The 20,330-nt window shown below is 35.5% G+C and overlaps 1 protein-coding gene across 1 annotated transcript; it reads left to right on the top strand.

Annotated features, from left to right (window-relative positions):
* Positions 1 to 5,406: 5,406 nt before the first annotated feature.
* Positions 5,407 to 13,294, top strand: LOC104106737 (uncharacterized). The gene is made up of 7 exons (XM_009615350.4): positions 5,407 to 5,564; positions 5,937 to 6,088; positions 6,186 to 6,316; positions 11,812 to 12,023; positions 12,116 to 12,322; positions 12,651 to 12,731; positions 12,849 to 13,294. Exons 1-7 carry the CDS (start codon positions 5,419 to 5,421, stop codon positions 13,081 to 13,083), a joined length of 1,164 nt encoding a protein of 387 aa, XP_009613645.3. The 5' UTR covers positions 5,407 to 5,418; the 3' UTR covers positions 13,084 to 13,294.
* The last annotated feature ends 7,036 nt before the right edge of the window (positions 13,295 to 20,330 follow it).

Genomic DNA, 20,330 nt, shown 5'->3' with positions numbered 1-20,330 from the left:
GTAGCAGTTGCTTGTGTTGGAGAAGGTGGAGATAAAGCTGATGGGGTTGAAGAATGAGAAGCAGCTGCGTCAAAAGCAGTGCTGGATGTTAGATGCTCACCAACCAAAGACGGCAAGGACCCGGTATTCTGCCTTGCAGTATCGGACACAACAATTGGGGTCCGAGAACGGGAGTTGGCATTATCTACCAAATCAAATTCTCCCCAAAGTGCCGAGACATCATCCTCGGTTGGTGTAACTGTCTCAACAGGTTGAGCATCCTGTTAAGATAATGAGGATCGTCGCCTTCTATGAAGAGAAACTCCCTCATCACTAACTTCATCATCATCATCAATCATCACAGTGTCTATGATTGGCCCAGAAGGAGGACCAATAGTCATTGCCACCAGAGATAGCTTGGGGACAGCAGTCTTTGCCCGTTTGTTCTTCTTCCCGGCCGCGGAGGAACGTCTTCTCTTTGATTGCTTATCTTCTGACCGGGGACTCTGTGAAGATGTGTTTGCGCCCAAAACAGGCCCAAAGATACCTGTTCAAGTAAGAGCTTCCTGACTGGCCCGGAAGGAGGACCAGTAGTCATCGCCACCAGAGATAGCTTGGGGACAACAGTCTTTGCCCACTTGTTCTTCTCCCCGGCCGCGGAGGAACGTCTTCTCTTTGATTGCTTATCTTCTGGCCGGGGACTCTGTGAAGATGTGTTTGTGCCCAAAACAGGCCCGGAGATACCTGTTCGAGTAAGAGCTTCCTGAAGCAGCCTCGCTGCATCAACAGGATTGGCCAGAACATCCTTTTCGGGGACAACAACAAAGCCCGTAGGTAGACCTAATTTCATAAACAAGTCAGAAGGGTTCAATCAAGTTCTCCATATACAAGGCAAAGAAAGATGGAAGCGAGGTAAATTCAAATTACCATGATTTTTGGCCTTCCACCCGTATTTCAGTGCTAGTTCTTTCCACAAGCGAGTTTTGGGTGTCGTGATGTCCAAAGTCTTCTGAACCCACCGGTCTAAGCCTTCTACCATTGGTGGGACCATCGAGTTGCTGAAATATACGAAGAATGAAGATACGGCCATAGAAGAATATTTAATGAAAGAAGATATATTAGAGATTTTACGAGAGCTATTAGAGATCTTACGAGAGCGGTTCCAAGAGGCCGGAAATGATGAAGTCATTGTTGGAATGATACTGTTAGTAGCAACTGCAGCGAACCATTCTGTCCACCCGCGGTCACTATCATCATCCATGCTAGTCAACAAAGCATGGTGACCTCGTTTGCAGAGATTTATCATACTCCCCGGAAAAATCTTGGGGGAGTCGAGATTCATCATGTGAACTAATGTTAGATCTTCTCTAGTCTCCTGGCACAAGCGTCGAAGGCAGGCAACCATCCTCCACACAGAAGGACTTACCTATGCCAAACACACCTGATAGCGAAGGAAAAATTTCGCAATCACGGAATCGAGCTCTTCGCTCAAAGAAAACACATCCAAAGTAAAGGGATACGTGTAAAAGTATGTAAAACCTTCTTTGGGAAGGGTCACTCCCTTCGATAGAGCAGGAGCAATGATATCCAACTCATGGCAACGACAATCTTCCTTCACAGTAGAAATACTGGAAGGACGGATAGAAGAAGGGTATCTACTAACATCCCATGTACGAGGGTTAGCAGAAGGGAATTTCTCCTCAAAATCCTTTGTGGTATTGAGTCTCTTTAGTATTATGGAGCCCACGATTGAAGCGACAAAGTGGTTTTGTTCTTGCCTTTTGAAGAACCAGTACGTTTTGAGTAGGAAGCCATTTAAAAAGAGAAAAGGTTTTTTGTTTGAAGAAGATGAAGACATAGTAGGCGAGATTAGATGAAGGAAAATGGAGTACAAGGGGGGAAGTTGATACATATACGTAAAAGTTTTGGTGGCTAAATCCTTGACCAGGATTACCTCGATAACCGATAAAAGACGTGCTAAATCATGGGAAGACACGTGTTCGTGGCATTAAATGCGGAGAGACAGGCGTTTAATCAACTGTCAGTGGCTTTCAAAAGGAATTATAGTAATTTCCGCCAAAAGAGTGTTTCTACCAACTTTCCGGTAACACAAAGTTATGTCACTGGAAAGCAGGGGGACTATCTATATTAGGTAAAATATACTATGGCGCGTGGCCACCCAAGAAGGGGACACATGGAACCCAAGACGGGAAGGACGAAGACTAGGCATAGCTATTCCGTTTGTCACCAGAAGAGATAACGTTCATAAAGGCATTAAATGCTCTGCGCCCGATAATATTTAATAAGGAATATTCTACAACATTGAGAACGACGATCCGTTACAGAGAATTTGACATTTATGTTCACCGTTCCGTCTTCATAAATGCTCCTCATAATTGACATTAAAGAAGGGCACAATCCTAGTACCTTCTTCATAGCTATAAATAATAAGCTCAGTGATCATTGGAAGGACACGAATTTTCTCGCTAAACTTACACTGTATTCTATATAAAGCTTAATACAATTTTATTTACTTGCTTTTTGATCTCATAATTGTTGTGGCCGGAACTGTCGTCTCTGTTGTTTCATCTATATTTCAAGGCTAAGTATTATATATTTCTTCAATTGTTATATTATTTCAGGATCAAACTAATTTACTTGTCTAGAAATCACGTATAAATTCAACTGTATCGTTTCACGGGCAAACAACTATTAAATCAAGAATATATCTATAGGTATGCCTCATTAAAATATGGGATTGATAATCTTAAAAATATACAAAATAATTTACCCACTATAACAGATAGACGTGACTTGATGGTATAAATATTTATTGCGCATTGACGATTTATATAACTTAAATTCCTCATATCTATCACAATTTGTGAACTGCGCTTTGTTTCTGGCATTTTAATCCTGTCCACTATCTCAGCATGCAAACTTTTTATCTTTGTCAAGTTACATTAAAGTTAATTTTGACTTTGTGACAGAACACATACGGCACAAATTCATCCCAAGCATGTCATTTCCGTAGTCAAAACTAAAATTTGAAGAATCCATTACTATGTGAAGATAAATGAATCAGTATAGTAAAAGCATTATATTATTCTCACTTCATACATAAGATGTGTGCGTCACATTTACCTGCAAGAACCTGATTTGCTACAACTTGACAAACCATCCAAGATAACGGCCGCGTGCATGTTATTAATTCCCTACTTTTAACTTTTCTTTACTTGGTGTATATAAGATATTTGCACAGAAGTAGTTCATTCAAAAGTCAAACTATAAATTAACGGTGGTTTGTAACTTCGGAACGTGTAAAACTGTATGGTTTGTAACTCGGGAAAAATGACACTATATAGCCGTCGTAAAAATAATAATTAAAAAATATATAAAATTTATATATATATATATATATATATGTGTGTGTGTTATAGACAAAAATTATATAAATTTTATATACTTTTTTGACTATCCAGATATATATATATATATATATATATATATGTGTGTGTGTGTGTGTGTGTGTGTGTGTGTGTTATAGACAAAAATTATATAAATTTTATATACTTTTTTGACTATCAGATATAAATAATTTTTAGCGCGAGCTAAAAGTAATAATACCCCGTGTAACTTCGTAAAATTTGAGCCGTGATATTCTTTTCTTTCCTTTAGTAGGAATAGATAAATCTTACTCTTGCCCGTAATAGAAATCCAAAAGGGGAAATCAGTCTAGCTAATGATATCGGCTTACTCAGATAGTGGAACTCCCCATCTGGGCTTGATTCCAGTCAACCATCAAAAAAGTTGATCGTGTAAAAACTTTTATATCGGCAACGAATATAATTTAAATCATTTACAATATCAATGTATATACTTTTCATCTATTATTGTATTTTATATGACACACTTTTTAAAATTTGTGCTAAAAAGAATAACATCTAACTATATTTGAAAACTATGTTAAACTTAAATCTTTTAAAAATTCTTAATGATATGCTCTTAAAGTCACGAAATTGTCATGACATATCTATGATTATAAGTTTTAGAAGTATTTTTTAAATGTGCCGACAATTTTTTTTTCTTTTTTCAATTTCGTGCCTAGTCAAATCACATCATATAAGATTAAATAGAAGGAAATTATTTTTTGTAAAAAAAACCTAGATATGAGTTATTTTGCTGATTATGGGACATGGTGTTGTCAAATATCCAAGTTGCCAGTCAAATTACTATATCATATATAATCATATAAGATTAAAAGGAAAGAAATTTATTTTGTTTCTAAAAAAACCTGGATATGATCAGTGGTTTTGCTGATTCCGAGAGATGGAGCTGTCGGGTGAAAACAATACATTTTACCTATAATTTAAATAACTTTCTATCTTAGTACATATTTTTACTTAAGTTCATTAACATTATAAGTAAAATAATCTTTTTATAATTTTATAACAAAATCTAACGCTATTTTTTATGATTGTTATTTAAACTATTACGTGTACTATGTATGTATGTATGTATGTATGTATGTATGTATGTATGTATGAGTGTGGACGTACGCGTATATTTAAGTTTCACTCTCTCTTATTCTCTAATCTCTATAATCTATATAGATAAAATGAGTTTTAGTTGTTATTAATGAAATAATTTTTATATTATAAGTTAGAATGCATTTACAATATAAATAGATAATCTTTTAGAATTTTGTTATAAATTTTATCTCAAATTTTATTTTATTAATGAGGATCAAAACTCATTTATCTATATAGAATTCTGTTATAAATTTATCTCTATTTTTATTAATTATTTTATATTACTTGCATTGAAATATATTTATAAAAGATTTACTCATTTCTATTGTCACTTTATTAATATATATTAGATCTTCGATTGCTATGAATAAAATTAAATTATTTTTATTCTTTTCATTTATTTCACTATAGAGCATATTACTTAATTACTATTTCTCACTCTTCTTTTTTCGTCTCAAAAATAATTTTTCTTCTTTTTACAAGTATTTTTATTATACAAATTTTAAAAAATAAAAGAAAAATCTCCTGATTTTAAAAGTTAAAAAAAAAGATAAAGGTTAATATCTAAGGATAAAATAGGTATTTAATGGTATAAAAGGGGGGAGAATGACTATTATTGAATGTTGAGGGAGAGTTTGATTTTTAAAAGAACGTTAAGTTGTGCAAATGATTTTCACCCGGAGCTTTCAAATATTCTAGTAGACCAATTGTGGGGCCCGAAGTATTGGATTACTACATACATTTGACATTTAGCCTATCTGGATATCATACCTACGAATCTTAAAGTAAGATTGAGTCCATTGTTTTTTTCGTAATAACATGATGGTTTTTCATAAATGTACCAAAAATGATGATTTTTTCCAAATCTGCCTTTGCACCAAAAACTTTTCCAGAGGTTTTTTCTTCCATGATCTGTATAAATAGCTTGATGCCCTCCCCTTTCTCTCAAGTGTTCTCAGCCATCTCTTCTCTACTCAATTCTGAAGCATTAACCAAACAGCCTCTCTTCTCTACAGTCATGGACCATAGATATGATTCTTCCGAAACTCATAGGTACTATTTCTTTTTTCACAGTTTTGCACTCAGAAGATCCACTTTTACTTACTGTATGATTATATATATATATATATATATATATATATATATATATACTAACTTGCTTCCATACCTTATATGGAGTATTAGTTTCATTCATGATAATAATTAGCAGTAGTATTAAAAGGTATCTCAAATGGATTTAAGTTACATACCGCATAAAGATTATTTACGTGTCCGTGTATTTTAACATATGATAGCTGGTTAATCACAATTAATTAGATTACCAAATTTACTTGTAATTATTTTATAAATGATCAAATTGTGTGAATTTTTATGATATCAGTGCATGAAATTTAAACGCTTTAAAAATTCATGGGGCTATTATAGGAACAAGTGTGCAGCATGCTATCGGCAGTTCAACAAAAAGGAGCACCTAGTTGAACACATGAGGACATCTTATCATTCAGTTCATGAACCCATGTGTGGCGTTTGCAAAAAGCACTCTCGATCTTTTGAATCTTTGCGGGAGCATCTCATTGGTATATTTCCTAATTAATCAATTTCATAGCAACAAGTCCCACAGGTCTAATTAACTTTCTAACATGATTAAGCGTTGCTCCAAATTATATTTTTCAGGGCCATTGCCAAAGGCAGATTGTGAAAGGATTTTCAAGGAGATAGGATGTGACATTTGTTTGAAAATCCTTCCTAGCCGAAATGCACTCAGGGCTCACAGAGAGTCATGTCAACTCACTCGCTCAAATAATGTATGCCTTTTCAAACTCGACAACTACTATTGTTTCAAAATATACAAATGATTTCTTCCTTCGCTTAGTATTGTCAAATTTCGTCCATAAAATTATAATCCCTTCAATAGGCGTATATAGATTGATAGAGCTCAGTATATATACATTAGCGAGTTAATTTGGGCACAATACAAAGTATGTGTTGCGGAAGCCAAATGTATATAGTGTGAATGAGTCACAACTACTATACCAAAAATTATGACAACCACTAAATAATAAACAAGACAATAAGACAACAATAAAAGAACACCAGAATTTACGAGGTTCGGCCAATTTTGCCTACTTCCTCGGACACAATCAATATTTTATTCCACTCCAAAATTACAAGTGAAATAATACTAAAGAGAGAAGATACAAATGCCTTAAGAAGATAAAAGGCAAATGAGAGGTGTGTTTAAATCCTAAACATTAGGCCTCCTTTTATAGGGTGAAATTCTCATTCAAAATTGTCATCCACCGATGTGGTACTTTTGCCAATTTCAACAAATCTCCACCTTGGCAAAATTCCACATCTTCAATTTTCTCTCAATAACAAATTTTGGTTGTGTCTTCATCTTCAATCTTTAGTGTTCAACAATGTTGATCAAATCCAAACAATGTTGAAACTTGACCGCAGTCACCACTTTTGTCAGCATATCAGCAGGGTTCTCCGTAGTATGAATTTTCTTCACCGTGACTCCACCTTCTTCTATGATTTCTCGTACGAAATGATACCGAACATCAATGTGCTTCGTCCTTGCATGATAAACTTGGTTCTTCGCTAATTGAATAGCACTTTGACTATCACAAAAAATTGTAATATTTTTTTGTTCAATACCAAGCTCCTTTAGCAACCCCTGAAGCCAAATTGCCTCCTTCACAGCCTCCGTAATAGCCATGTACTCTGCCTCTGTTGTAGACAAAGCAACTGTTGACTGCAAAGTAGACTTCCAACTAACTGGTGCCTTTGCAAAAGTAAACACATAACCAGTAGTTGACCTTCGTTTGTCCAGATCACCCGCAAAATCTGAGTCACAATATCCAACTACAGACCGATTGCCTTCCTGCTCAAAAACTAACCCAACATCTACAGTACTATGAATATACCGTAGAATCCATTTCACAGCTTGCCAATGCTCCTTTCCTGGATTATGCATATATCTGCTAATAACTCCAACGGCTTGTGAAATGTCAGGTCTCGTACAAACCATTGCATACATCAAGCTACCAACAACATTTGCGTATGGTACCCTTGACATATACTCCTGTTCAGTTTCATCCTTTGGCGACATAGTAGTACTTAGCTTAAAATGGGGAGCAAGTGGCGTACTAATTGGCTTAGTCTTCTTATCTATGCCAAAACGCTTTAGTACTCTCTTCAAATATTCTTTCTGAGATAAACAGAGTTTCTTTGTACGTCTATCTCTTATTATCTCCATGCCAAGAATTTTCTTTGCCTCACCCAGATCCTTCATCTCGAACTCCTCCTTCAGTTGAATCTTCAACTTATCAATTTCTTCCGAATTCTTGGAAGTTATCAACATATCATCAACATATAGGAGAAGATATACAAAGGAACCATCATTAAGTTTGCGCAAATACACACAATGATCGTATTTGCTTCTCTTGTACCCTTGCCGCAACATAAACTTGTCAAATCGCTTGTACCATTGTCTAGAAGATTGTTTCAATCCGTACAACGATTTTTCAAGTTTGCATACTATATTTTCTTTTCCAGCAACTTTGAATCCTTCTGGCTGAGTCATGTAGATTTCCTCCTCCAAGTTTCCATGTAAAAACGCAGTTTTTACATCCATCTGAACTAGTTCCAAATCCAACTGTGCTACCAAAGCCAACATAATTCTAATGGAGGAATGTTTTACAACTGGAGAAAATACTTCATTGTAATCAATTCCCTCCTTTTGAGCATATCCTTTGGCCACCAATCTTGCTTTGTAGCGAACATCTTCTTGGTTAGGAAATCCTTCTTTCTTTGCAAATACCCATTTGCACCCAATTGCTTTCTTTCCCTTCGGGAGATTGGCCAATTTCCATGTATGATTCTGATGAAGGGACTGCATTTCTTCATTCATGGCAATCCTCCACTTATCTTCTTCTGAACTTTGGATTGCGTCTTTATAAGTGGTAGGAACACCATCAGCTACAATTGAGGTTGCACAAGCAACCGTCTCTATAAGACGAACAGGTTTCGTTATTGTCCTTTTTGGCCTGCTGGTTGCTATTGATTCAAGTTGTTGTCGAGGTTCCTGAGTTGGAATCTCCCTTTCTACTGGCTCTTCTTCCAGAGGGTAATCTTCATGAGTTTCCTCCTCTGCTTCTTGTGTAGGAAAAATAAATTTTCCCTCAAACTCCACCTGCTTTGATGCACCACCAGTTTGTTTGACATCTTCAACTGTCATCTTATTTGTTATGGTAGATTCATCAAAGGTAACATCTCTGCTGAATATAATATTCCTTGTCTCTGGACACCATAAGCGGTATCCTTTGACTCCAGAAGTAATCCCCATAAATATAGCCTTCTTTGCTCTCGGATCCAATTTTGACTCTTTCACATGATAGTATGCAATTGAGCCAAACACGTGCAAAGAGTCATAATCTACAGCAGGTTTTCCATACCATTTTTCAAATGGTGTCTTGCCATCAATAGCAGCAGATGGTAGACGATTAATGAGGTGGCATGCATATGTAATTGCCTCAGCCCAAAATTCTTTGCCCAAGCCAGCATTGGACAACATACACCGTACCTTCTCCAGTAAAGTCCGGTTCATACGTTCTGCCACTCCATTCTGTTGTGGTGTATTTCTGACAGTGAAGTGTCGGACGATGCCATCATTTTCACAGACCTTATTGAAATGATCATTTTTGTATTCACCTCCATTGTCTGTGCGAATACACTTGATCCTCCTGCCTGTTTGATTCTCCACCATCGTTTTCCATTTGAGAAAAATTCCCAACACTTCATCTTTCCTCTTCATTGTATACACCCACACTCTTCGGGAAAAATCATCAACAAAGGTTACAAAATAGTGCTTCCCACCCAATGAAGGTGTTTTGGAAGCACCCCAAACATCAGAGTGTACATAATCCAAAATGCCTTTAGTATTATGGATCGCTATACCAAATTTAACCCTTGTCTGTTTCCCTTTGACACAATGCTCGCAAAACTCCAAGTTGCAAGTCTTTACGCCTTTTAACAATCCTTGATTAGATAAAGCTTTCAAGGATTTTCCTCCAGCATGTCCCAAGCGCATGTGCCATAGCCTGGTTGCTTCTGCCTCTTTGTCATCACTGGATGTCACTGTTGCTGTCCCAATAACTGTGCTACCACGATAGCAGTACATGTTATTGTTCTTCCGATTGGCCTTCATTACCACTAGTGCACCGGAGCATATTCTCATCACTCCATTTTCTGCAATGATTTTGAACCCTTTTGATTCTAGGGCTCCCACAGAGATGAGATTCTTCTTCAAACCCGGTACATATCGAACATCTGTTAATGTTCTGATCATTCCATCATGGCTCCTTAATCTTATTGAACCAATGCCATATGAGGTAAGAGGGTTGTTATCCGCTGTGTGGATGACTCCATATTCTCCTTCTTGAAAATTCACGAACCAGTCCTTGTTGGGACACATATGGTAGCTACAAGCCGAGTCCATCAACCATATGTCTGATGATGTTGATAACTCTGTTGTAACTAATGAGAAGTCTGAATCATCACAATCAGCTACATTTGAATCCATAATGGCCTTTCCATTGTTATGTCTGGCCTTATTCTTCAACTTCGGACAGTCTTTCTTCCAGTGCCCCTTTTCTCGACAAAAGGCACATTCATCTTTGCTGGGTCTAGATCTCGACTTGGATCTTCCCTTCTTAGTCCTCGTTTGATTTTGAGGACGACCCCTCACAATTAGTGCTTCTTCTTCTCCGCCCTTCTGTTTTTCTCCCTTTCTTTGTTCATAGCTGTACAAAGCCGAACAAACTTCTCTGAGAGAAATTTCGTCATTTCCATGGAGTAGAGTAGTTTCAAGGTGCTCGTACTCATTAGGAAGTGACCCCAATAACATCAAGGCCAAGTCACCATCATCAAAAGTTGCATCCATATTTTGCAAATCTGTGACCAACTTATTGAAACTGGTGATATGTTCATTCATTGTGGTACCAGGAACATAGGTAAAGCGAAACAGTCTCTTCTTCATGTACAATTTATTTTGACTGTTTTTCTTCAAAAATTTATCCTCCAGTGCTTTCCATAATTTACTTGCAGAAGTTTCCTTTGTGTATGGATATTTCTGCTCTCTAGCAAGGTAGGATCGAATGGTACCGCAAGCAACACGATTGATAATTTTCCAATCTTCTTCTCCAATAACATCTGGCTTCTTTTCTTCAATGGCAAGATCTAGCCCTTGTTGAAAAAGAACATCTAGAACCTCGCCTTGCCACATTCCAAAATGTCCTGACCCGTCAAAAATTTCTACCGCAAATTTCGCATTTGACACAATTCTTGTCATAAGCGAAGATGCCAACGATGACGTATTATTGACACTTGATGTAGATTCTTCTTGTTTACTGTCTCTCATTTTGACACAAATATTATTTAGTAGCTGACGACACAAATCAAGATTATTTCCTTTCTGGTGTGGAAGATCAGACTAAGCTGCAACCACAGAGCATACTCAGATAGAACCTTGACTCAGTTACCAAGATAGATCTTTTCTGATGTGGAAGATCAGACTATGCTGCAACCACAGAGCATACTTAGACAGTACCTTGGCTCTGATACCAATTGTTGCGGAAGCCAAATGTATATAGTGTGAATGAGTCACAACTACTATACCAAAAATTATGACAACCACTAAATAATAAACAAGACAATAAGACAACAATAAAAGAACACCAGAATTTACGAGGTTCGGCCAATTTTGCCTACTTCCTCGGACACAATCAATATTTTATTCCACTCCAAAATTACAAGTGAAATAATACTAAAGAGAGAAGATACAAATGCCTTAAGAAGATAAAAGGCAAATGAGAGGTGTGTTTAAATCCTAAACATTAGGCCTCCTTTTATAGGGTGAAATTCTCATTCAAAATTGTCATCCACCGATGTGGTACTTTTGCCAATTTCAACAGTATGTTCATCTAAAAGTAGTTTCGGTTGACCCATAAAAAAACTTATAAAAACATTTTTAAAAAATAGTTTTGTCTGTATGATATAGTCATGATAAATAAAAAATATCTTTTTATTTATTTGGTTGGTAATTGAAAAAGTTGTTTAAGAATAAACAAACAAATAAAAATAGTTTTGAGTTGGGACGATTAAGTTATGACTCATTTTTTAGTGCAAATTAACCCGCTTATATTGACTCAAACTAAACATTAAGCTGTTATGACCCAACCCATTTATTAGTTCAACCCGTTTGAACTAATCCATATGGTTATTGGTTCATTTTCAGGGTGTGCTCTATCGCATGGCTAAGTTGGGAATTCAAGATAACCTAAGGATTGACAATAGCCGAGGAAGAGTTGCTGCTCTTGCCTGCAAAATGGTAGGTGGTGGCATTGATGGCTCTTTGGATCTTTGTGCAAGAGTTTGCCTCATTGATGAGCATGAAAATATCCTCTTTCACTCTTATGTCGCACCAAACCTTCCCGTCACTAACTACAGGTAATTATATACTAAAGTTAATTTAGTGATCGAATTCCAATTTATAGTCTCATCTGGAAATTAATCTAGACGAATATTGAATGTATGTTTAGGTATGAAACAACGGGCATAAGACCAGAACATTTGAGGGATGCAATGCCACTGAAGCAAGTATCAAGAAAGATTCAAGATTATTTTTGTAATGGGGAAACTGTGTGGCAGATTCGTTCTAGAAGTGGAAGGGCTAGGATTCTTGTTGGTCATGGTTTGGATCATGATCTTAAATGTTTAGACATGGAGTATCCGGCGATATTGATCAGGTTAGTTACTTTAATGCATACAGTATATTTCCATTAAAATTAAGACCGACTTTAAATTTTATGCACGGAAGGAAGGAGTAAAAGGTATTTACATAATCAAGTAACTAGAAAGACAATCGTGTAACTTTATTTAAAAATTGATTAGTAATCTAGAATATAATAATAGTAAGTATACAATCTTTTTGACAAGTTAATTAGATTACACTAAGGATAAAAAGATTGTTTACACTACCAATGAATATAATTGAAATCCAATCATATTATGCAAAAGCCCTCCAAGTTATATTACAATAGAGATTGACGTTTCTTCATCCATTTTTGTGTGAAGGGATACTGCAAAATACCCTCCATTGATGAAAACAAGCAAGCTCAGCAACTCACTCAAGCACTTGACCAAAACTTACCTTGGGTAAGTAAGCAAATCTTAATGCTTCTCTTGTCACCTACAAATATTAGTAGCAAGTAGCACACTTTTTATTTAATTAATTTGTTATACTACCCATATAAAATCCTAATGTATCTGTAGGTATGACATTCAGACAGGAGTCCAAGATCCCTATGATGATTGTGTTGCTACTGTGAAGCTCTATATGAGAATGAAATCACAAGCCCACAAAAGGGAGGACTATCCACTTGCCACAGACCCACAAAATCGAAATAATTTTGCGTCGTGGAAACAAAGCGAACTTGAGAGGATGACGCCTGAAACAATGCTGGAAATCTCACGATCTGATTATTACTGCTGGTGTTTGGATTCCTAAGATATTCAAGTGATGGACAATGATATTGATGATTCATTATATAGACAAATTAAAGATAGAAATAAAACAACAGTAAAAACAGATCGAACACATTTAATACTTAATTTAAAAGTACAACTCTGATTTAATGTATTTCTTTTTACTATTATATTGATAATAAATATGTCTTATGGTGACGGAAGATTCAATAGTAATGTATCAGTTTAGTCAATATTTGTTAATGTATTTAATTTGCATGAAACTGCAAACGACTTCCTAACTAGTTCAATTTTTTTATTTTCTTGTATCCGATATCACCCAACAAAGTTAAATAAGTAGTAGCATAACTTACGAATTGGTAGCAATACTTTTAAAGAAATAAAAAGCTGACTGGACAATTTTTTTCTCTTTTAAAAAGTCTTACAAATATAATCTTCCGGTTGCATATTTCGGAGAAACAGCCTCTTTTGCAACTGTTAATCCACTGCTGCTGCTGCTGAACCATATATTCCCTAAGCTGAACCCACACTCAAAACAAAAATAAGGGGTCAACTCCCATGATTTACCACTCAACAAGTTTTGTAGGCTTTGCCTTTTCTCAAAGTTGGCTCATGACCTTCGTCGGTACCACTCCACCAAGAGAGGGGATGAGATCTGAAGCATATTGATGGTGACAATGAGATTGCCGACTCAAGACTTAAACTGTCGCTGTACAAAAATATTCACTTTATCAGATTTTTACTTGTTGAGTATTTGTTATTGCAGGTTAATCATTCAGGAATAAAAAAGTATGACGACGTGTATAATAGACCATTAGGGGTTAATCTGTCTTGAAAAGTCTTAATTATCACTCAAGGCGTGGGCGGCCAGGCGGTCCATAAAGCTGCTTTAGGCCCCACATTTGTGAAGGTTTTTTTTTTTTTTTTTTTTTTGTAAATTTTTAAAAACTGTGAAGTGAAAAAAGTTAGATTTATTTATTTAACAAATAAAAATAAAGAGATGTCAAGCCAAGGAAATTGCATTTGAAATTAATATCGAACTCAAATTTCTTTAGAAACGTGTAATATATAGGAAGAAATAATTTGAGAAGAATGTTAATAGTGAAATCTCAAAATCTCTCGAATAGTCCCTTAGAGTTGATTACTTTTTATACATACTTCCTCCGGTCCATAATAAATGACTTTTTAACCTTTGCTGTGCCCCTTAAGAAAATAATGACTCCTAGAACAAAAATATATTTTGACTGAATTATCCTTAATTAAAATTTATATGTTGTTAACTTGACACATTGAGATATGTAAATAAGGACAAATTTTGGAAAAATAAAGTTAACTCCGTCTCGATTATATAAAAATGACACTTATTTTGGACCAAAATAAAAGCCAAAAAAGTCATTTATTATGGATCGGAGAGAGTAGTAGACAAGGTTATTTTTCACTTTAAAATAGATTTGAACAATTAGACGCATATGAAAATATTTTTGATTTTCTATTTAGCGGTAAAAACTGAGATCACTAGATGATGAAAATTTAAAAAAATACTGCCTTCATCTTGAATACTCCTTAAAACATAATAATCAACCCGATATTGATAGTTTAGATTTATTTTCTGAATTATAAATATTAAAGAAAATAGTACAATTAGAAGATAACAATTTAATTGATATACTCAATCAAATAAAAAGATTTGATTATTTTTCAAATGCCTATATTTCTTATAGAATAATGTTAATAACTCATATTTTTAAGATTAAAATTGATAAAACCTTACCTATGATCAACAATGTCTCAAAGATATTAAATGAATTAGCTATATTGTCAATTGAGAAAGACTTATTAGGAGAAATTGATTATAAAAAATTAATAATAACTTTGCATCTAAAAAAAAAATAGAAAAATAGATTCAAATAAAAATAAAATATTTTTTATTAATCAAAAAGCTAAAGCCCCTCATAAAGTTTGGCTTTACGCCACGAAATAGGTCGGGCCGCCCCGTAAGGGGTCATTAGGTTTGTGAACAAGTTATACTAGTATTATAATATGGGTATTATAATACAAGGATTAAATAATGATGAGATTATTTAGTGGATATATACTTTTATTGGTAGATATTATTTGGTTCACTAAAATGAAATATATGGGGTATAGTATAAAATATGTATTTGGTTTTATACTAGATAAACCTGGACACTTTTCTTTCCAACTTAGGTAAAAATTGTCCATAATAGTTGACGCATGTGAGGTCTTGCACGAAAATTTCACCAATACTTTTTACTTCAAAATTGATATTACAAATTAATCAAAATCATAACAAAATTTGGGAAATTCAGAAACTAAGTTTATAAAAACCAGGTCCGTTTTCTTGAGGTGACATTTGAAGAGACGGGCAAAACGAGTTTTCTCCGCAACATATAATTTGTAAAATCAAGGACCGGATAACAAGATTTAGTATATTTGAGTGAGAGATAGCAAAAGAGGAAGAGTGAATTTGAGTTAAAGAAGCAGCCATACTTGAGTTAAAGGATCAGCGATGGAAGCACTTGAAGAATTTGATTGGGTTGAGGAAGAAGATGGATGAATTTGAGGGACAAAAAGAAGCATTGAACTATAAAGGAGAGACCTAAGCAACGAATATCATGAAAGAGTTATATTCCTTGATGAGTATTATGTCAAGTATAATGATATATAATGTACATCTAAAAGATAAAATATTATCTCTAAGTACAACAATAATTTAAAATAAATCAAACTACATGTTTATCATACACATTATGTTTATCAATTAATACTATACGCTATATATCGTTACTGTAATCTATTTATGTATGAAATAGCTAGAATGAGCAGCTTATTACTATATAAATCGTTTCCATTTAGCTAACGGTTTCCATCATGTATTATTTCAATGATTTATATTTGTTATTTTTTGTACTACTTTTGTTATGTTTAAATAATAATTTAGTATAATATGGATGGTTTATGTATCTATCTATATCTATTCATATCCATATCTATATCTATCTATATCTATATCTATATTATTATATTATAAAAGCACAAATGTTCGACGCTAAATGTTGAACGACACAAATATTCTCAAAATATTGGTTGACTTTTATATCCTTAAAATTTAAAATTTGTTCAAAAAGATAATTTCATATAGGATAAAATTGTAAAACTAGACCATACACGAATTTGCATAGACTCCTAATTGCTAGGCCTACATTATGTTTGAGTGAGGTAAACATGTAGGTGATGAATATGGTGTTCGCAAACACATACTGATTTGTTACTTTATGTTGTTAACTGGAGCTTTTGTGATGACCTAAAATGTCATCTTTAAATTTAATAAGTAATTATGTCTTCTAACACCTCGAAAAGTACTAATTATCATTTATCGACTTGCGTGCGCAGTCCGTAAAATTTTTCGAAAAGTTTTTATGTGAAGAATGGATTAAAATGTGAAATAGAGCCTTAAAACTCAACTGGGTTGACTTTGATCAATATTTTTAGCAAACGGACCCGAATCAGTATTTTAACAGTTCCGATAGCTCCGTATCGTGATTTGGGACTTGAGCGTATACCCAAAATTTAATTTGGAGGTCCCTAACTCAAGTTATGACCATTTAACAGAAACTAGTAATTTAAAGGCTAAAGATTTTCAAGTTTGACCACGGGGTTGACTTTTTGATATCGCAGCCAGAATCTGATTCTGGGAAATTGAATAGCTATGTTATGTCATTTATGACTTGTGTGCCAAATTTGAAGTCAATCCGGATTCATTTAATATGTTTTGACACGAGATTTGCAAATTGAAAAGTTTAAAACTCAAAGTTCGAATCGAGGTGTGAATTGCAATTTCGATGTTATTTGACGTGATTTTAGACCCCGAGTAAGTCTGTATTATGTTACGGGACTTGTTGGTATATTCGGAAGGGGTCCCGAGTACCCCGAATGTGATTCGAATCGAAATCGGAACAAGAATTGGACTTAAGCAAAAATATGAAATTTGGCCTTCTGGTGTAATCGCACATGAGGATTTTTGACCGCAGGTGCGAGCTCGCAGAAGCGAGCCTTCGATCGCAGATGCACCCGGGCGTGGCTGGGCAAAGGTTCGCAGGTGCGGAAGCCTGCACGCACCCGCGCGTCTGCAGAAGTGGGCACAATAATCGCAGATACGGTGGTCAGCGCAGGTGCGTATTTTTCCTCCGCAGGTGCGAGGCCTCGCCTGGAAGTCCCATTTCGCAGATGCGAGCTCGCATGTGCGAGCCCAGGCACCGCAGGTGCGAAAATGCCTGGGCAGCGTATATATCGAAGAGTCCGATATTATTTTCACATTTTGGTCGTTTTGAGCTCGGTTAAGGCGAATTTTTGGGCGATTTTCACGGGAAACATTGGGATAAGTGTTCCTTATCCTATATTGATTATATTTCATGATTCCATACTCGTTTATATCATAAATCCGTAAATTTATGGAAGAAAAATTATATTTTTCTAAAATCTTCCAAAAACGAGAAATTTAGATTTGAAGATCCATTTGATATCGGAATTGGATAATTTTTGTATGGTTGAACTCGTAGTGGAACGGGTGTTCGAATTTCGTGAGTTTTTTTGGGATTTGAGACATGGGTCCCACTGTTGAATATTTTAATGAATTTCGAATTTTTATTCAAAAAATTAGTAAATTTATATGGAATTAATTCATATGATTTGTATTGAGTATATTGAATTGTTTATGAATAGATTTGAAGCTTTTGGAGATAAATTTAAAAGGAAAAGCTATGGTCGAGTAATTGATTGGAATTTACAAAGCGAGGTAAGTGTCGTGGTTAACCTTGACTTGAGGGAATAGAACCCTTAAATTATTTGTTATGTGAATTGCATGTGAATGACGTATGGGCGAGGTGACGAGTGTCTATACGTCGTTGAATTAATTGTTTGCATAATTATTTAAAAATCATAAATCATTTAAATCATGAATGAATTATTATATTAATTGTTTCACTCACAATTTCTTGTCAAATATTAATTCTTGAATTCCTGTAATAATTGCTACATGCTTATTTGAATTATATGCATTAATTGCTACTTGACATCTAGTACATTAAATATTAAACTGCCTATTTTTTTTTTCTGTTTTCCATAATAATTTGCTATTTGTCATTGTTTGTTTCATAATTAAATTATAATTATTGTATGCTTGTTGTCTTATAATTTTATATTAATTGTTGCATTTATTAGGGAAATTTCTTTTATAAGAATTGGTAAATGGATGTATTGGAGGATCGGGTTGCACGCCGCAACAGACTTATTAAAAGTCCATATTGGAGGATCGAGTTGCACGCTGCAACAGACTTATTAAAGGTCAATATTTGTGGGAACGGATTGCACGCCGCAATAGACTTATTTAAAAGTCAATATATATACTTGATTAAAAATAATTATATGAGAGGATTGAAAATGAGTATATTGTGGGAGCGGGTTGCACGCCGCAGCAGAATTGAATATGAATATATTGTGAAAGCGGGTTGTACGCTGCAATAGAAATTGATGGAAATGATAATAAGTTATGACTGCTGGGTTGGCTTCAATTATTATAAATGAGTTATCTGATTTATTTCTATTATTTGTTGTTGTTACTAATATTGCGTACAGGTTAATGTAAGTGACCCGCCTTAGCCTCGTCACTACTTCATCGAGGTTAGGCTCAGCATTTACCAGTACATGGGACCGGTTGTACTGATACTACACTCTGCACTTCTTGTGCAGATTTCGGAGTTGGTCCCAGCGGCGTACCATAGACTTGCTCGAATTTCAGCTACTAGAGGAGACTTGAGGTATAACTGCACGGCGTCCGCAGTTTCTGAAGTCCCCATCTACTTTACTTTAGCTGTGTGTTTATTTTCAGACAACTTTATTTTATTCAGACCCTTACTTGTATTATTCTAGAAGCTCGTGCACTTGTAATACCAATTCTGGGATGGTATTTAGATACCGTTATTTTTATGGATTATTCACTATATTTTAGACTTTACTTCAGCATTTGTTCTTTGTTATTAATAAATTTAAAAATTGTTTTAAAAAAATAGATAATATTATTCTAACGTTGGCTTGCCTAGCAAGTGAAATGTTAGGCGCCATCACGGTCCGAAGGTGGGAATTTCGGGTCGTGACAGTTGGTATCAGAGCACTAAGTTACATAGGTCTCACGAGTCACGAGCAAGCTTAGTAGAGTCTGAAGGATCGGTACGGAGATGTCTGTACTTATCTCTCATAGGCTATGAAGTTTAGGAACAATATCACTTCTTTCTTATTCTGTCGTGCGAATTTATTCTATCATCGATGATTGAACCATTCTACTCTTATTCTCTCACAGATGGTGAGAACACGTAATACCTCTATCGATGGACAGGGACCAGAACCACCAGTGGAAACTATGGCCAGGGGTAGAGGTCGAGGCCGAGGTCGTGCTAGAGGCCGAGGTAGAGCTCAGTCCAGAGCTCGGGTAGCTGCACCTGTTGAAGAACCTCAGGTGGACCTTCAAGAGAAGGTTCCAGTTCAGAATGTACTAGTTGGACCAGTTCAGGTCCCGGAAGGATTCATAGCCACTCTAGTGCTTCAAGACGCTCTAGTCCGATTGGTGAGTCTTATGGAGGGCGTGGCCCATAATGGTACATTTTCAGTGGCACCAACTGTCTCACAGGCTGGGGGAGGAGTACAAACTCCCACTACTCCTACTCCGAAGCAGATGGCTTCCCAGAATCAGGCTTCAACAGTCCCGCCAGTTGGTGTAGTTCAACCAGTTGTTGCGGCACAGACCGGTGATAGGCCCACCACGTCTTTTGAGGCCTTATTGAGACTGGATAAGTTTACTAAGCTCTTTCCAGTTCACTTAAGTGGTACATCTTCTGAGGACCCACATGATTATCTTTAACGCTGCCACGAGGTGTTGTGGAACATGGGTATTGTTGTCACAAACCATGTTTTTGTACGTATGAGTATGTCGTAAGTCAATTGACGTAAGATCAGAAAGAAAATCATATTTGGAAAGTTTACAAAGTAAGTGAATCATGTTACCTCGGATGTTACAAATATTGAATATCATGAACAACAAGTACAAAGAGGCTAGGAAGGTTCAAAAGCTAAAGGAATTGAAGAAAATAATGTTTCGTCGAAAGTTGACAAGTTGGGAATGTTATAGCATGTACTTTTGGGGTGAGACCAGGGTGTTTAACATGATAAGGAGGTTATGTTATGAGTTATGTTATT

Source organism: Nicotiana tomentosiformis, chromosome 2 (assembly GCF_000390325.3).
Source record: "Nicotiana tomentosiformis chromosome 2, ASM39032v3, whole genome shotgun sequence".
In the NCBI taxonomy this organism is placed as follows: Eukaryota; Viridiplantae; Streptophyta; class Magnoliopsida; order Solanales; family Solanaceae; genus Nicotiana; species Nicotiana tomentosiformis.
The sequence above is the reverse complement of the archived record's forward strand: the minus strand, read 5'-3'. Positions and strand labels throughout refer to the sequence as shown.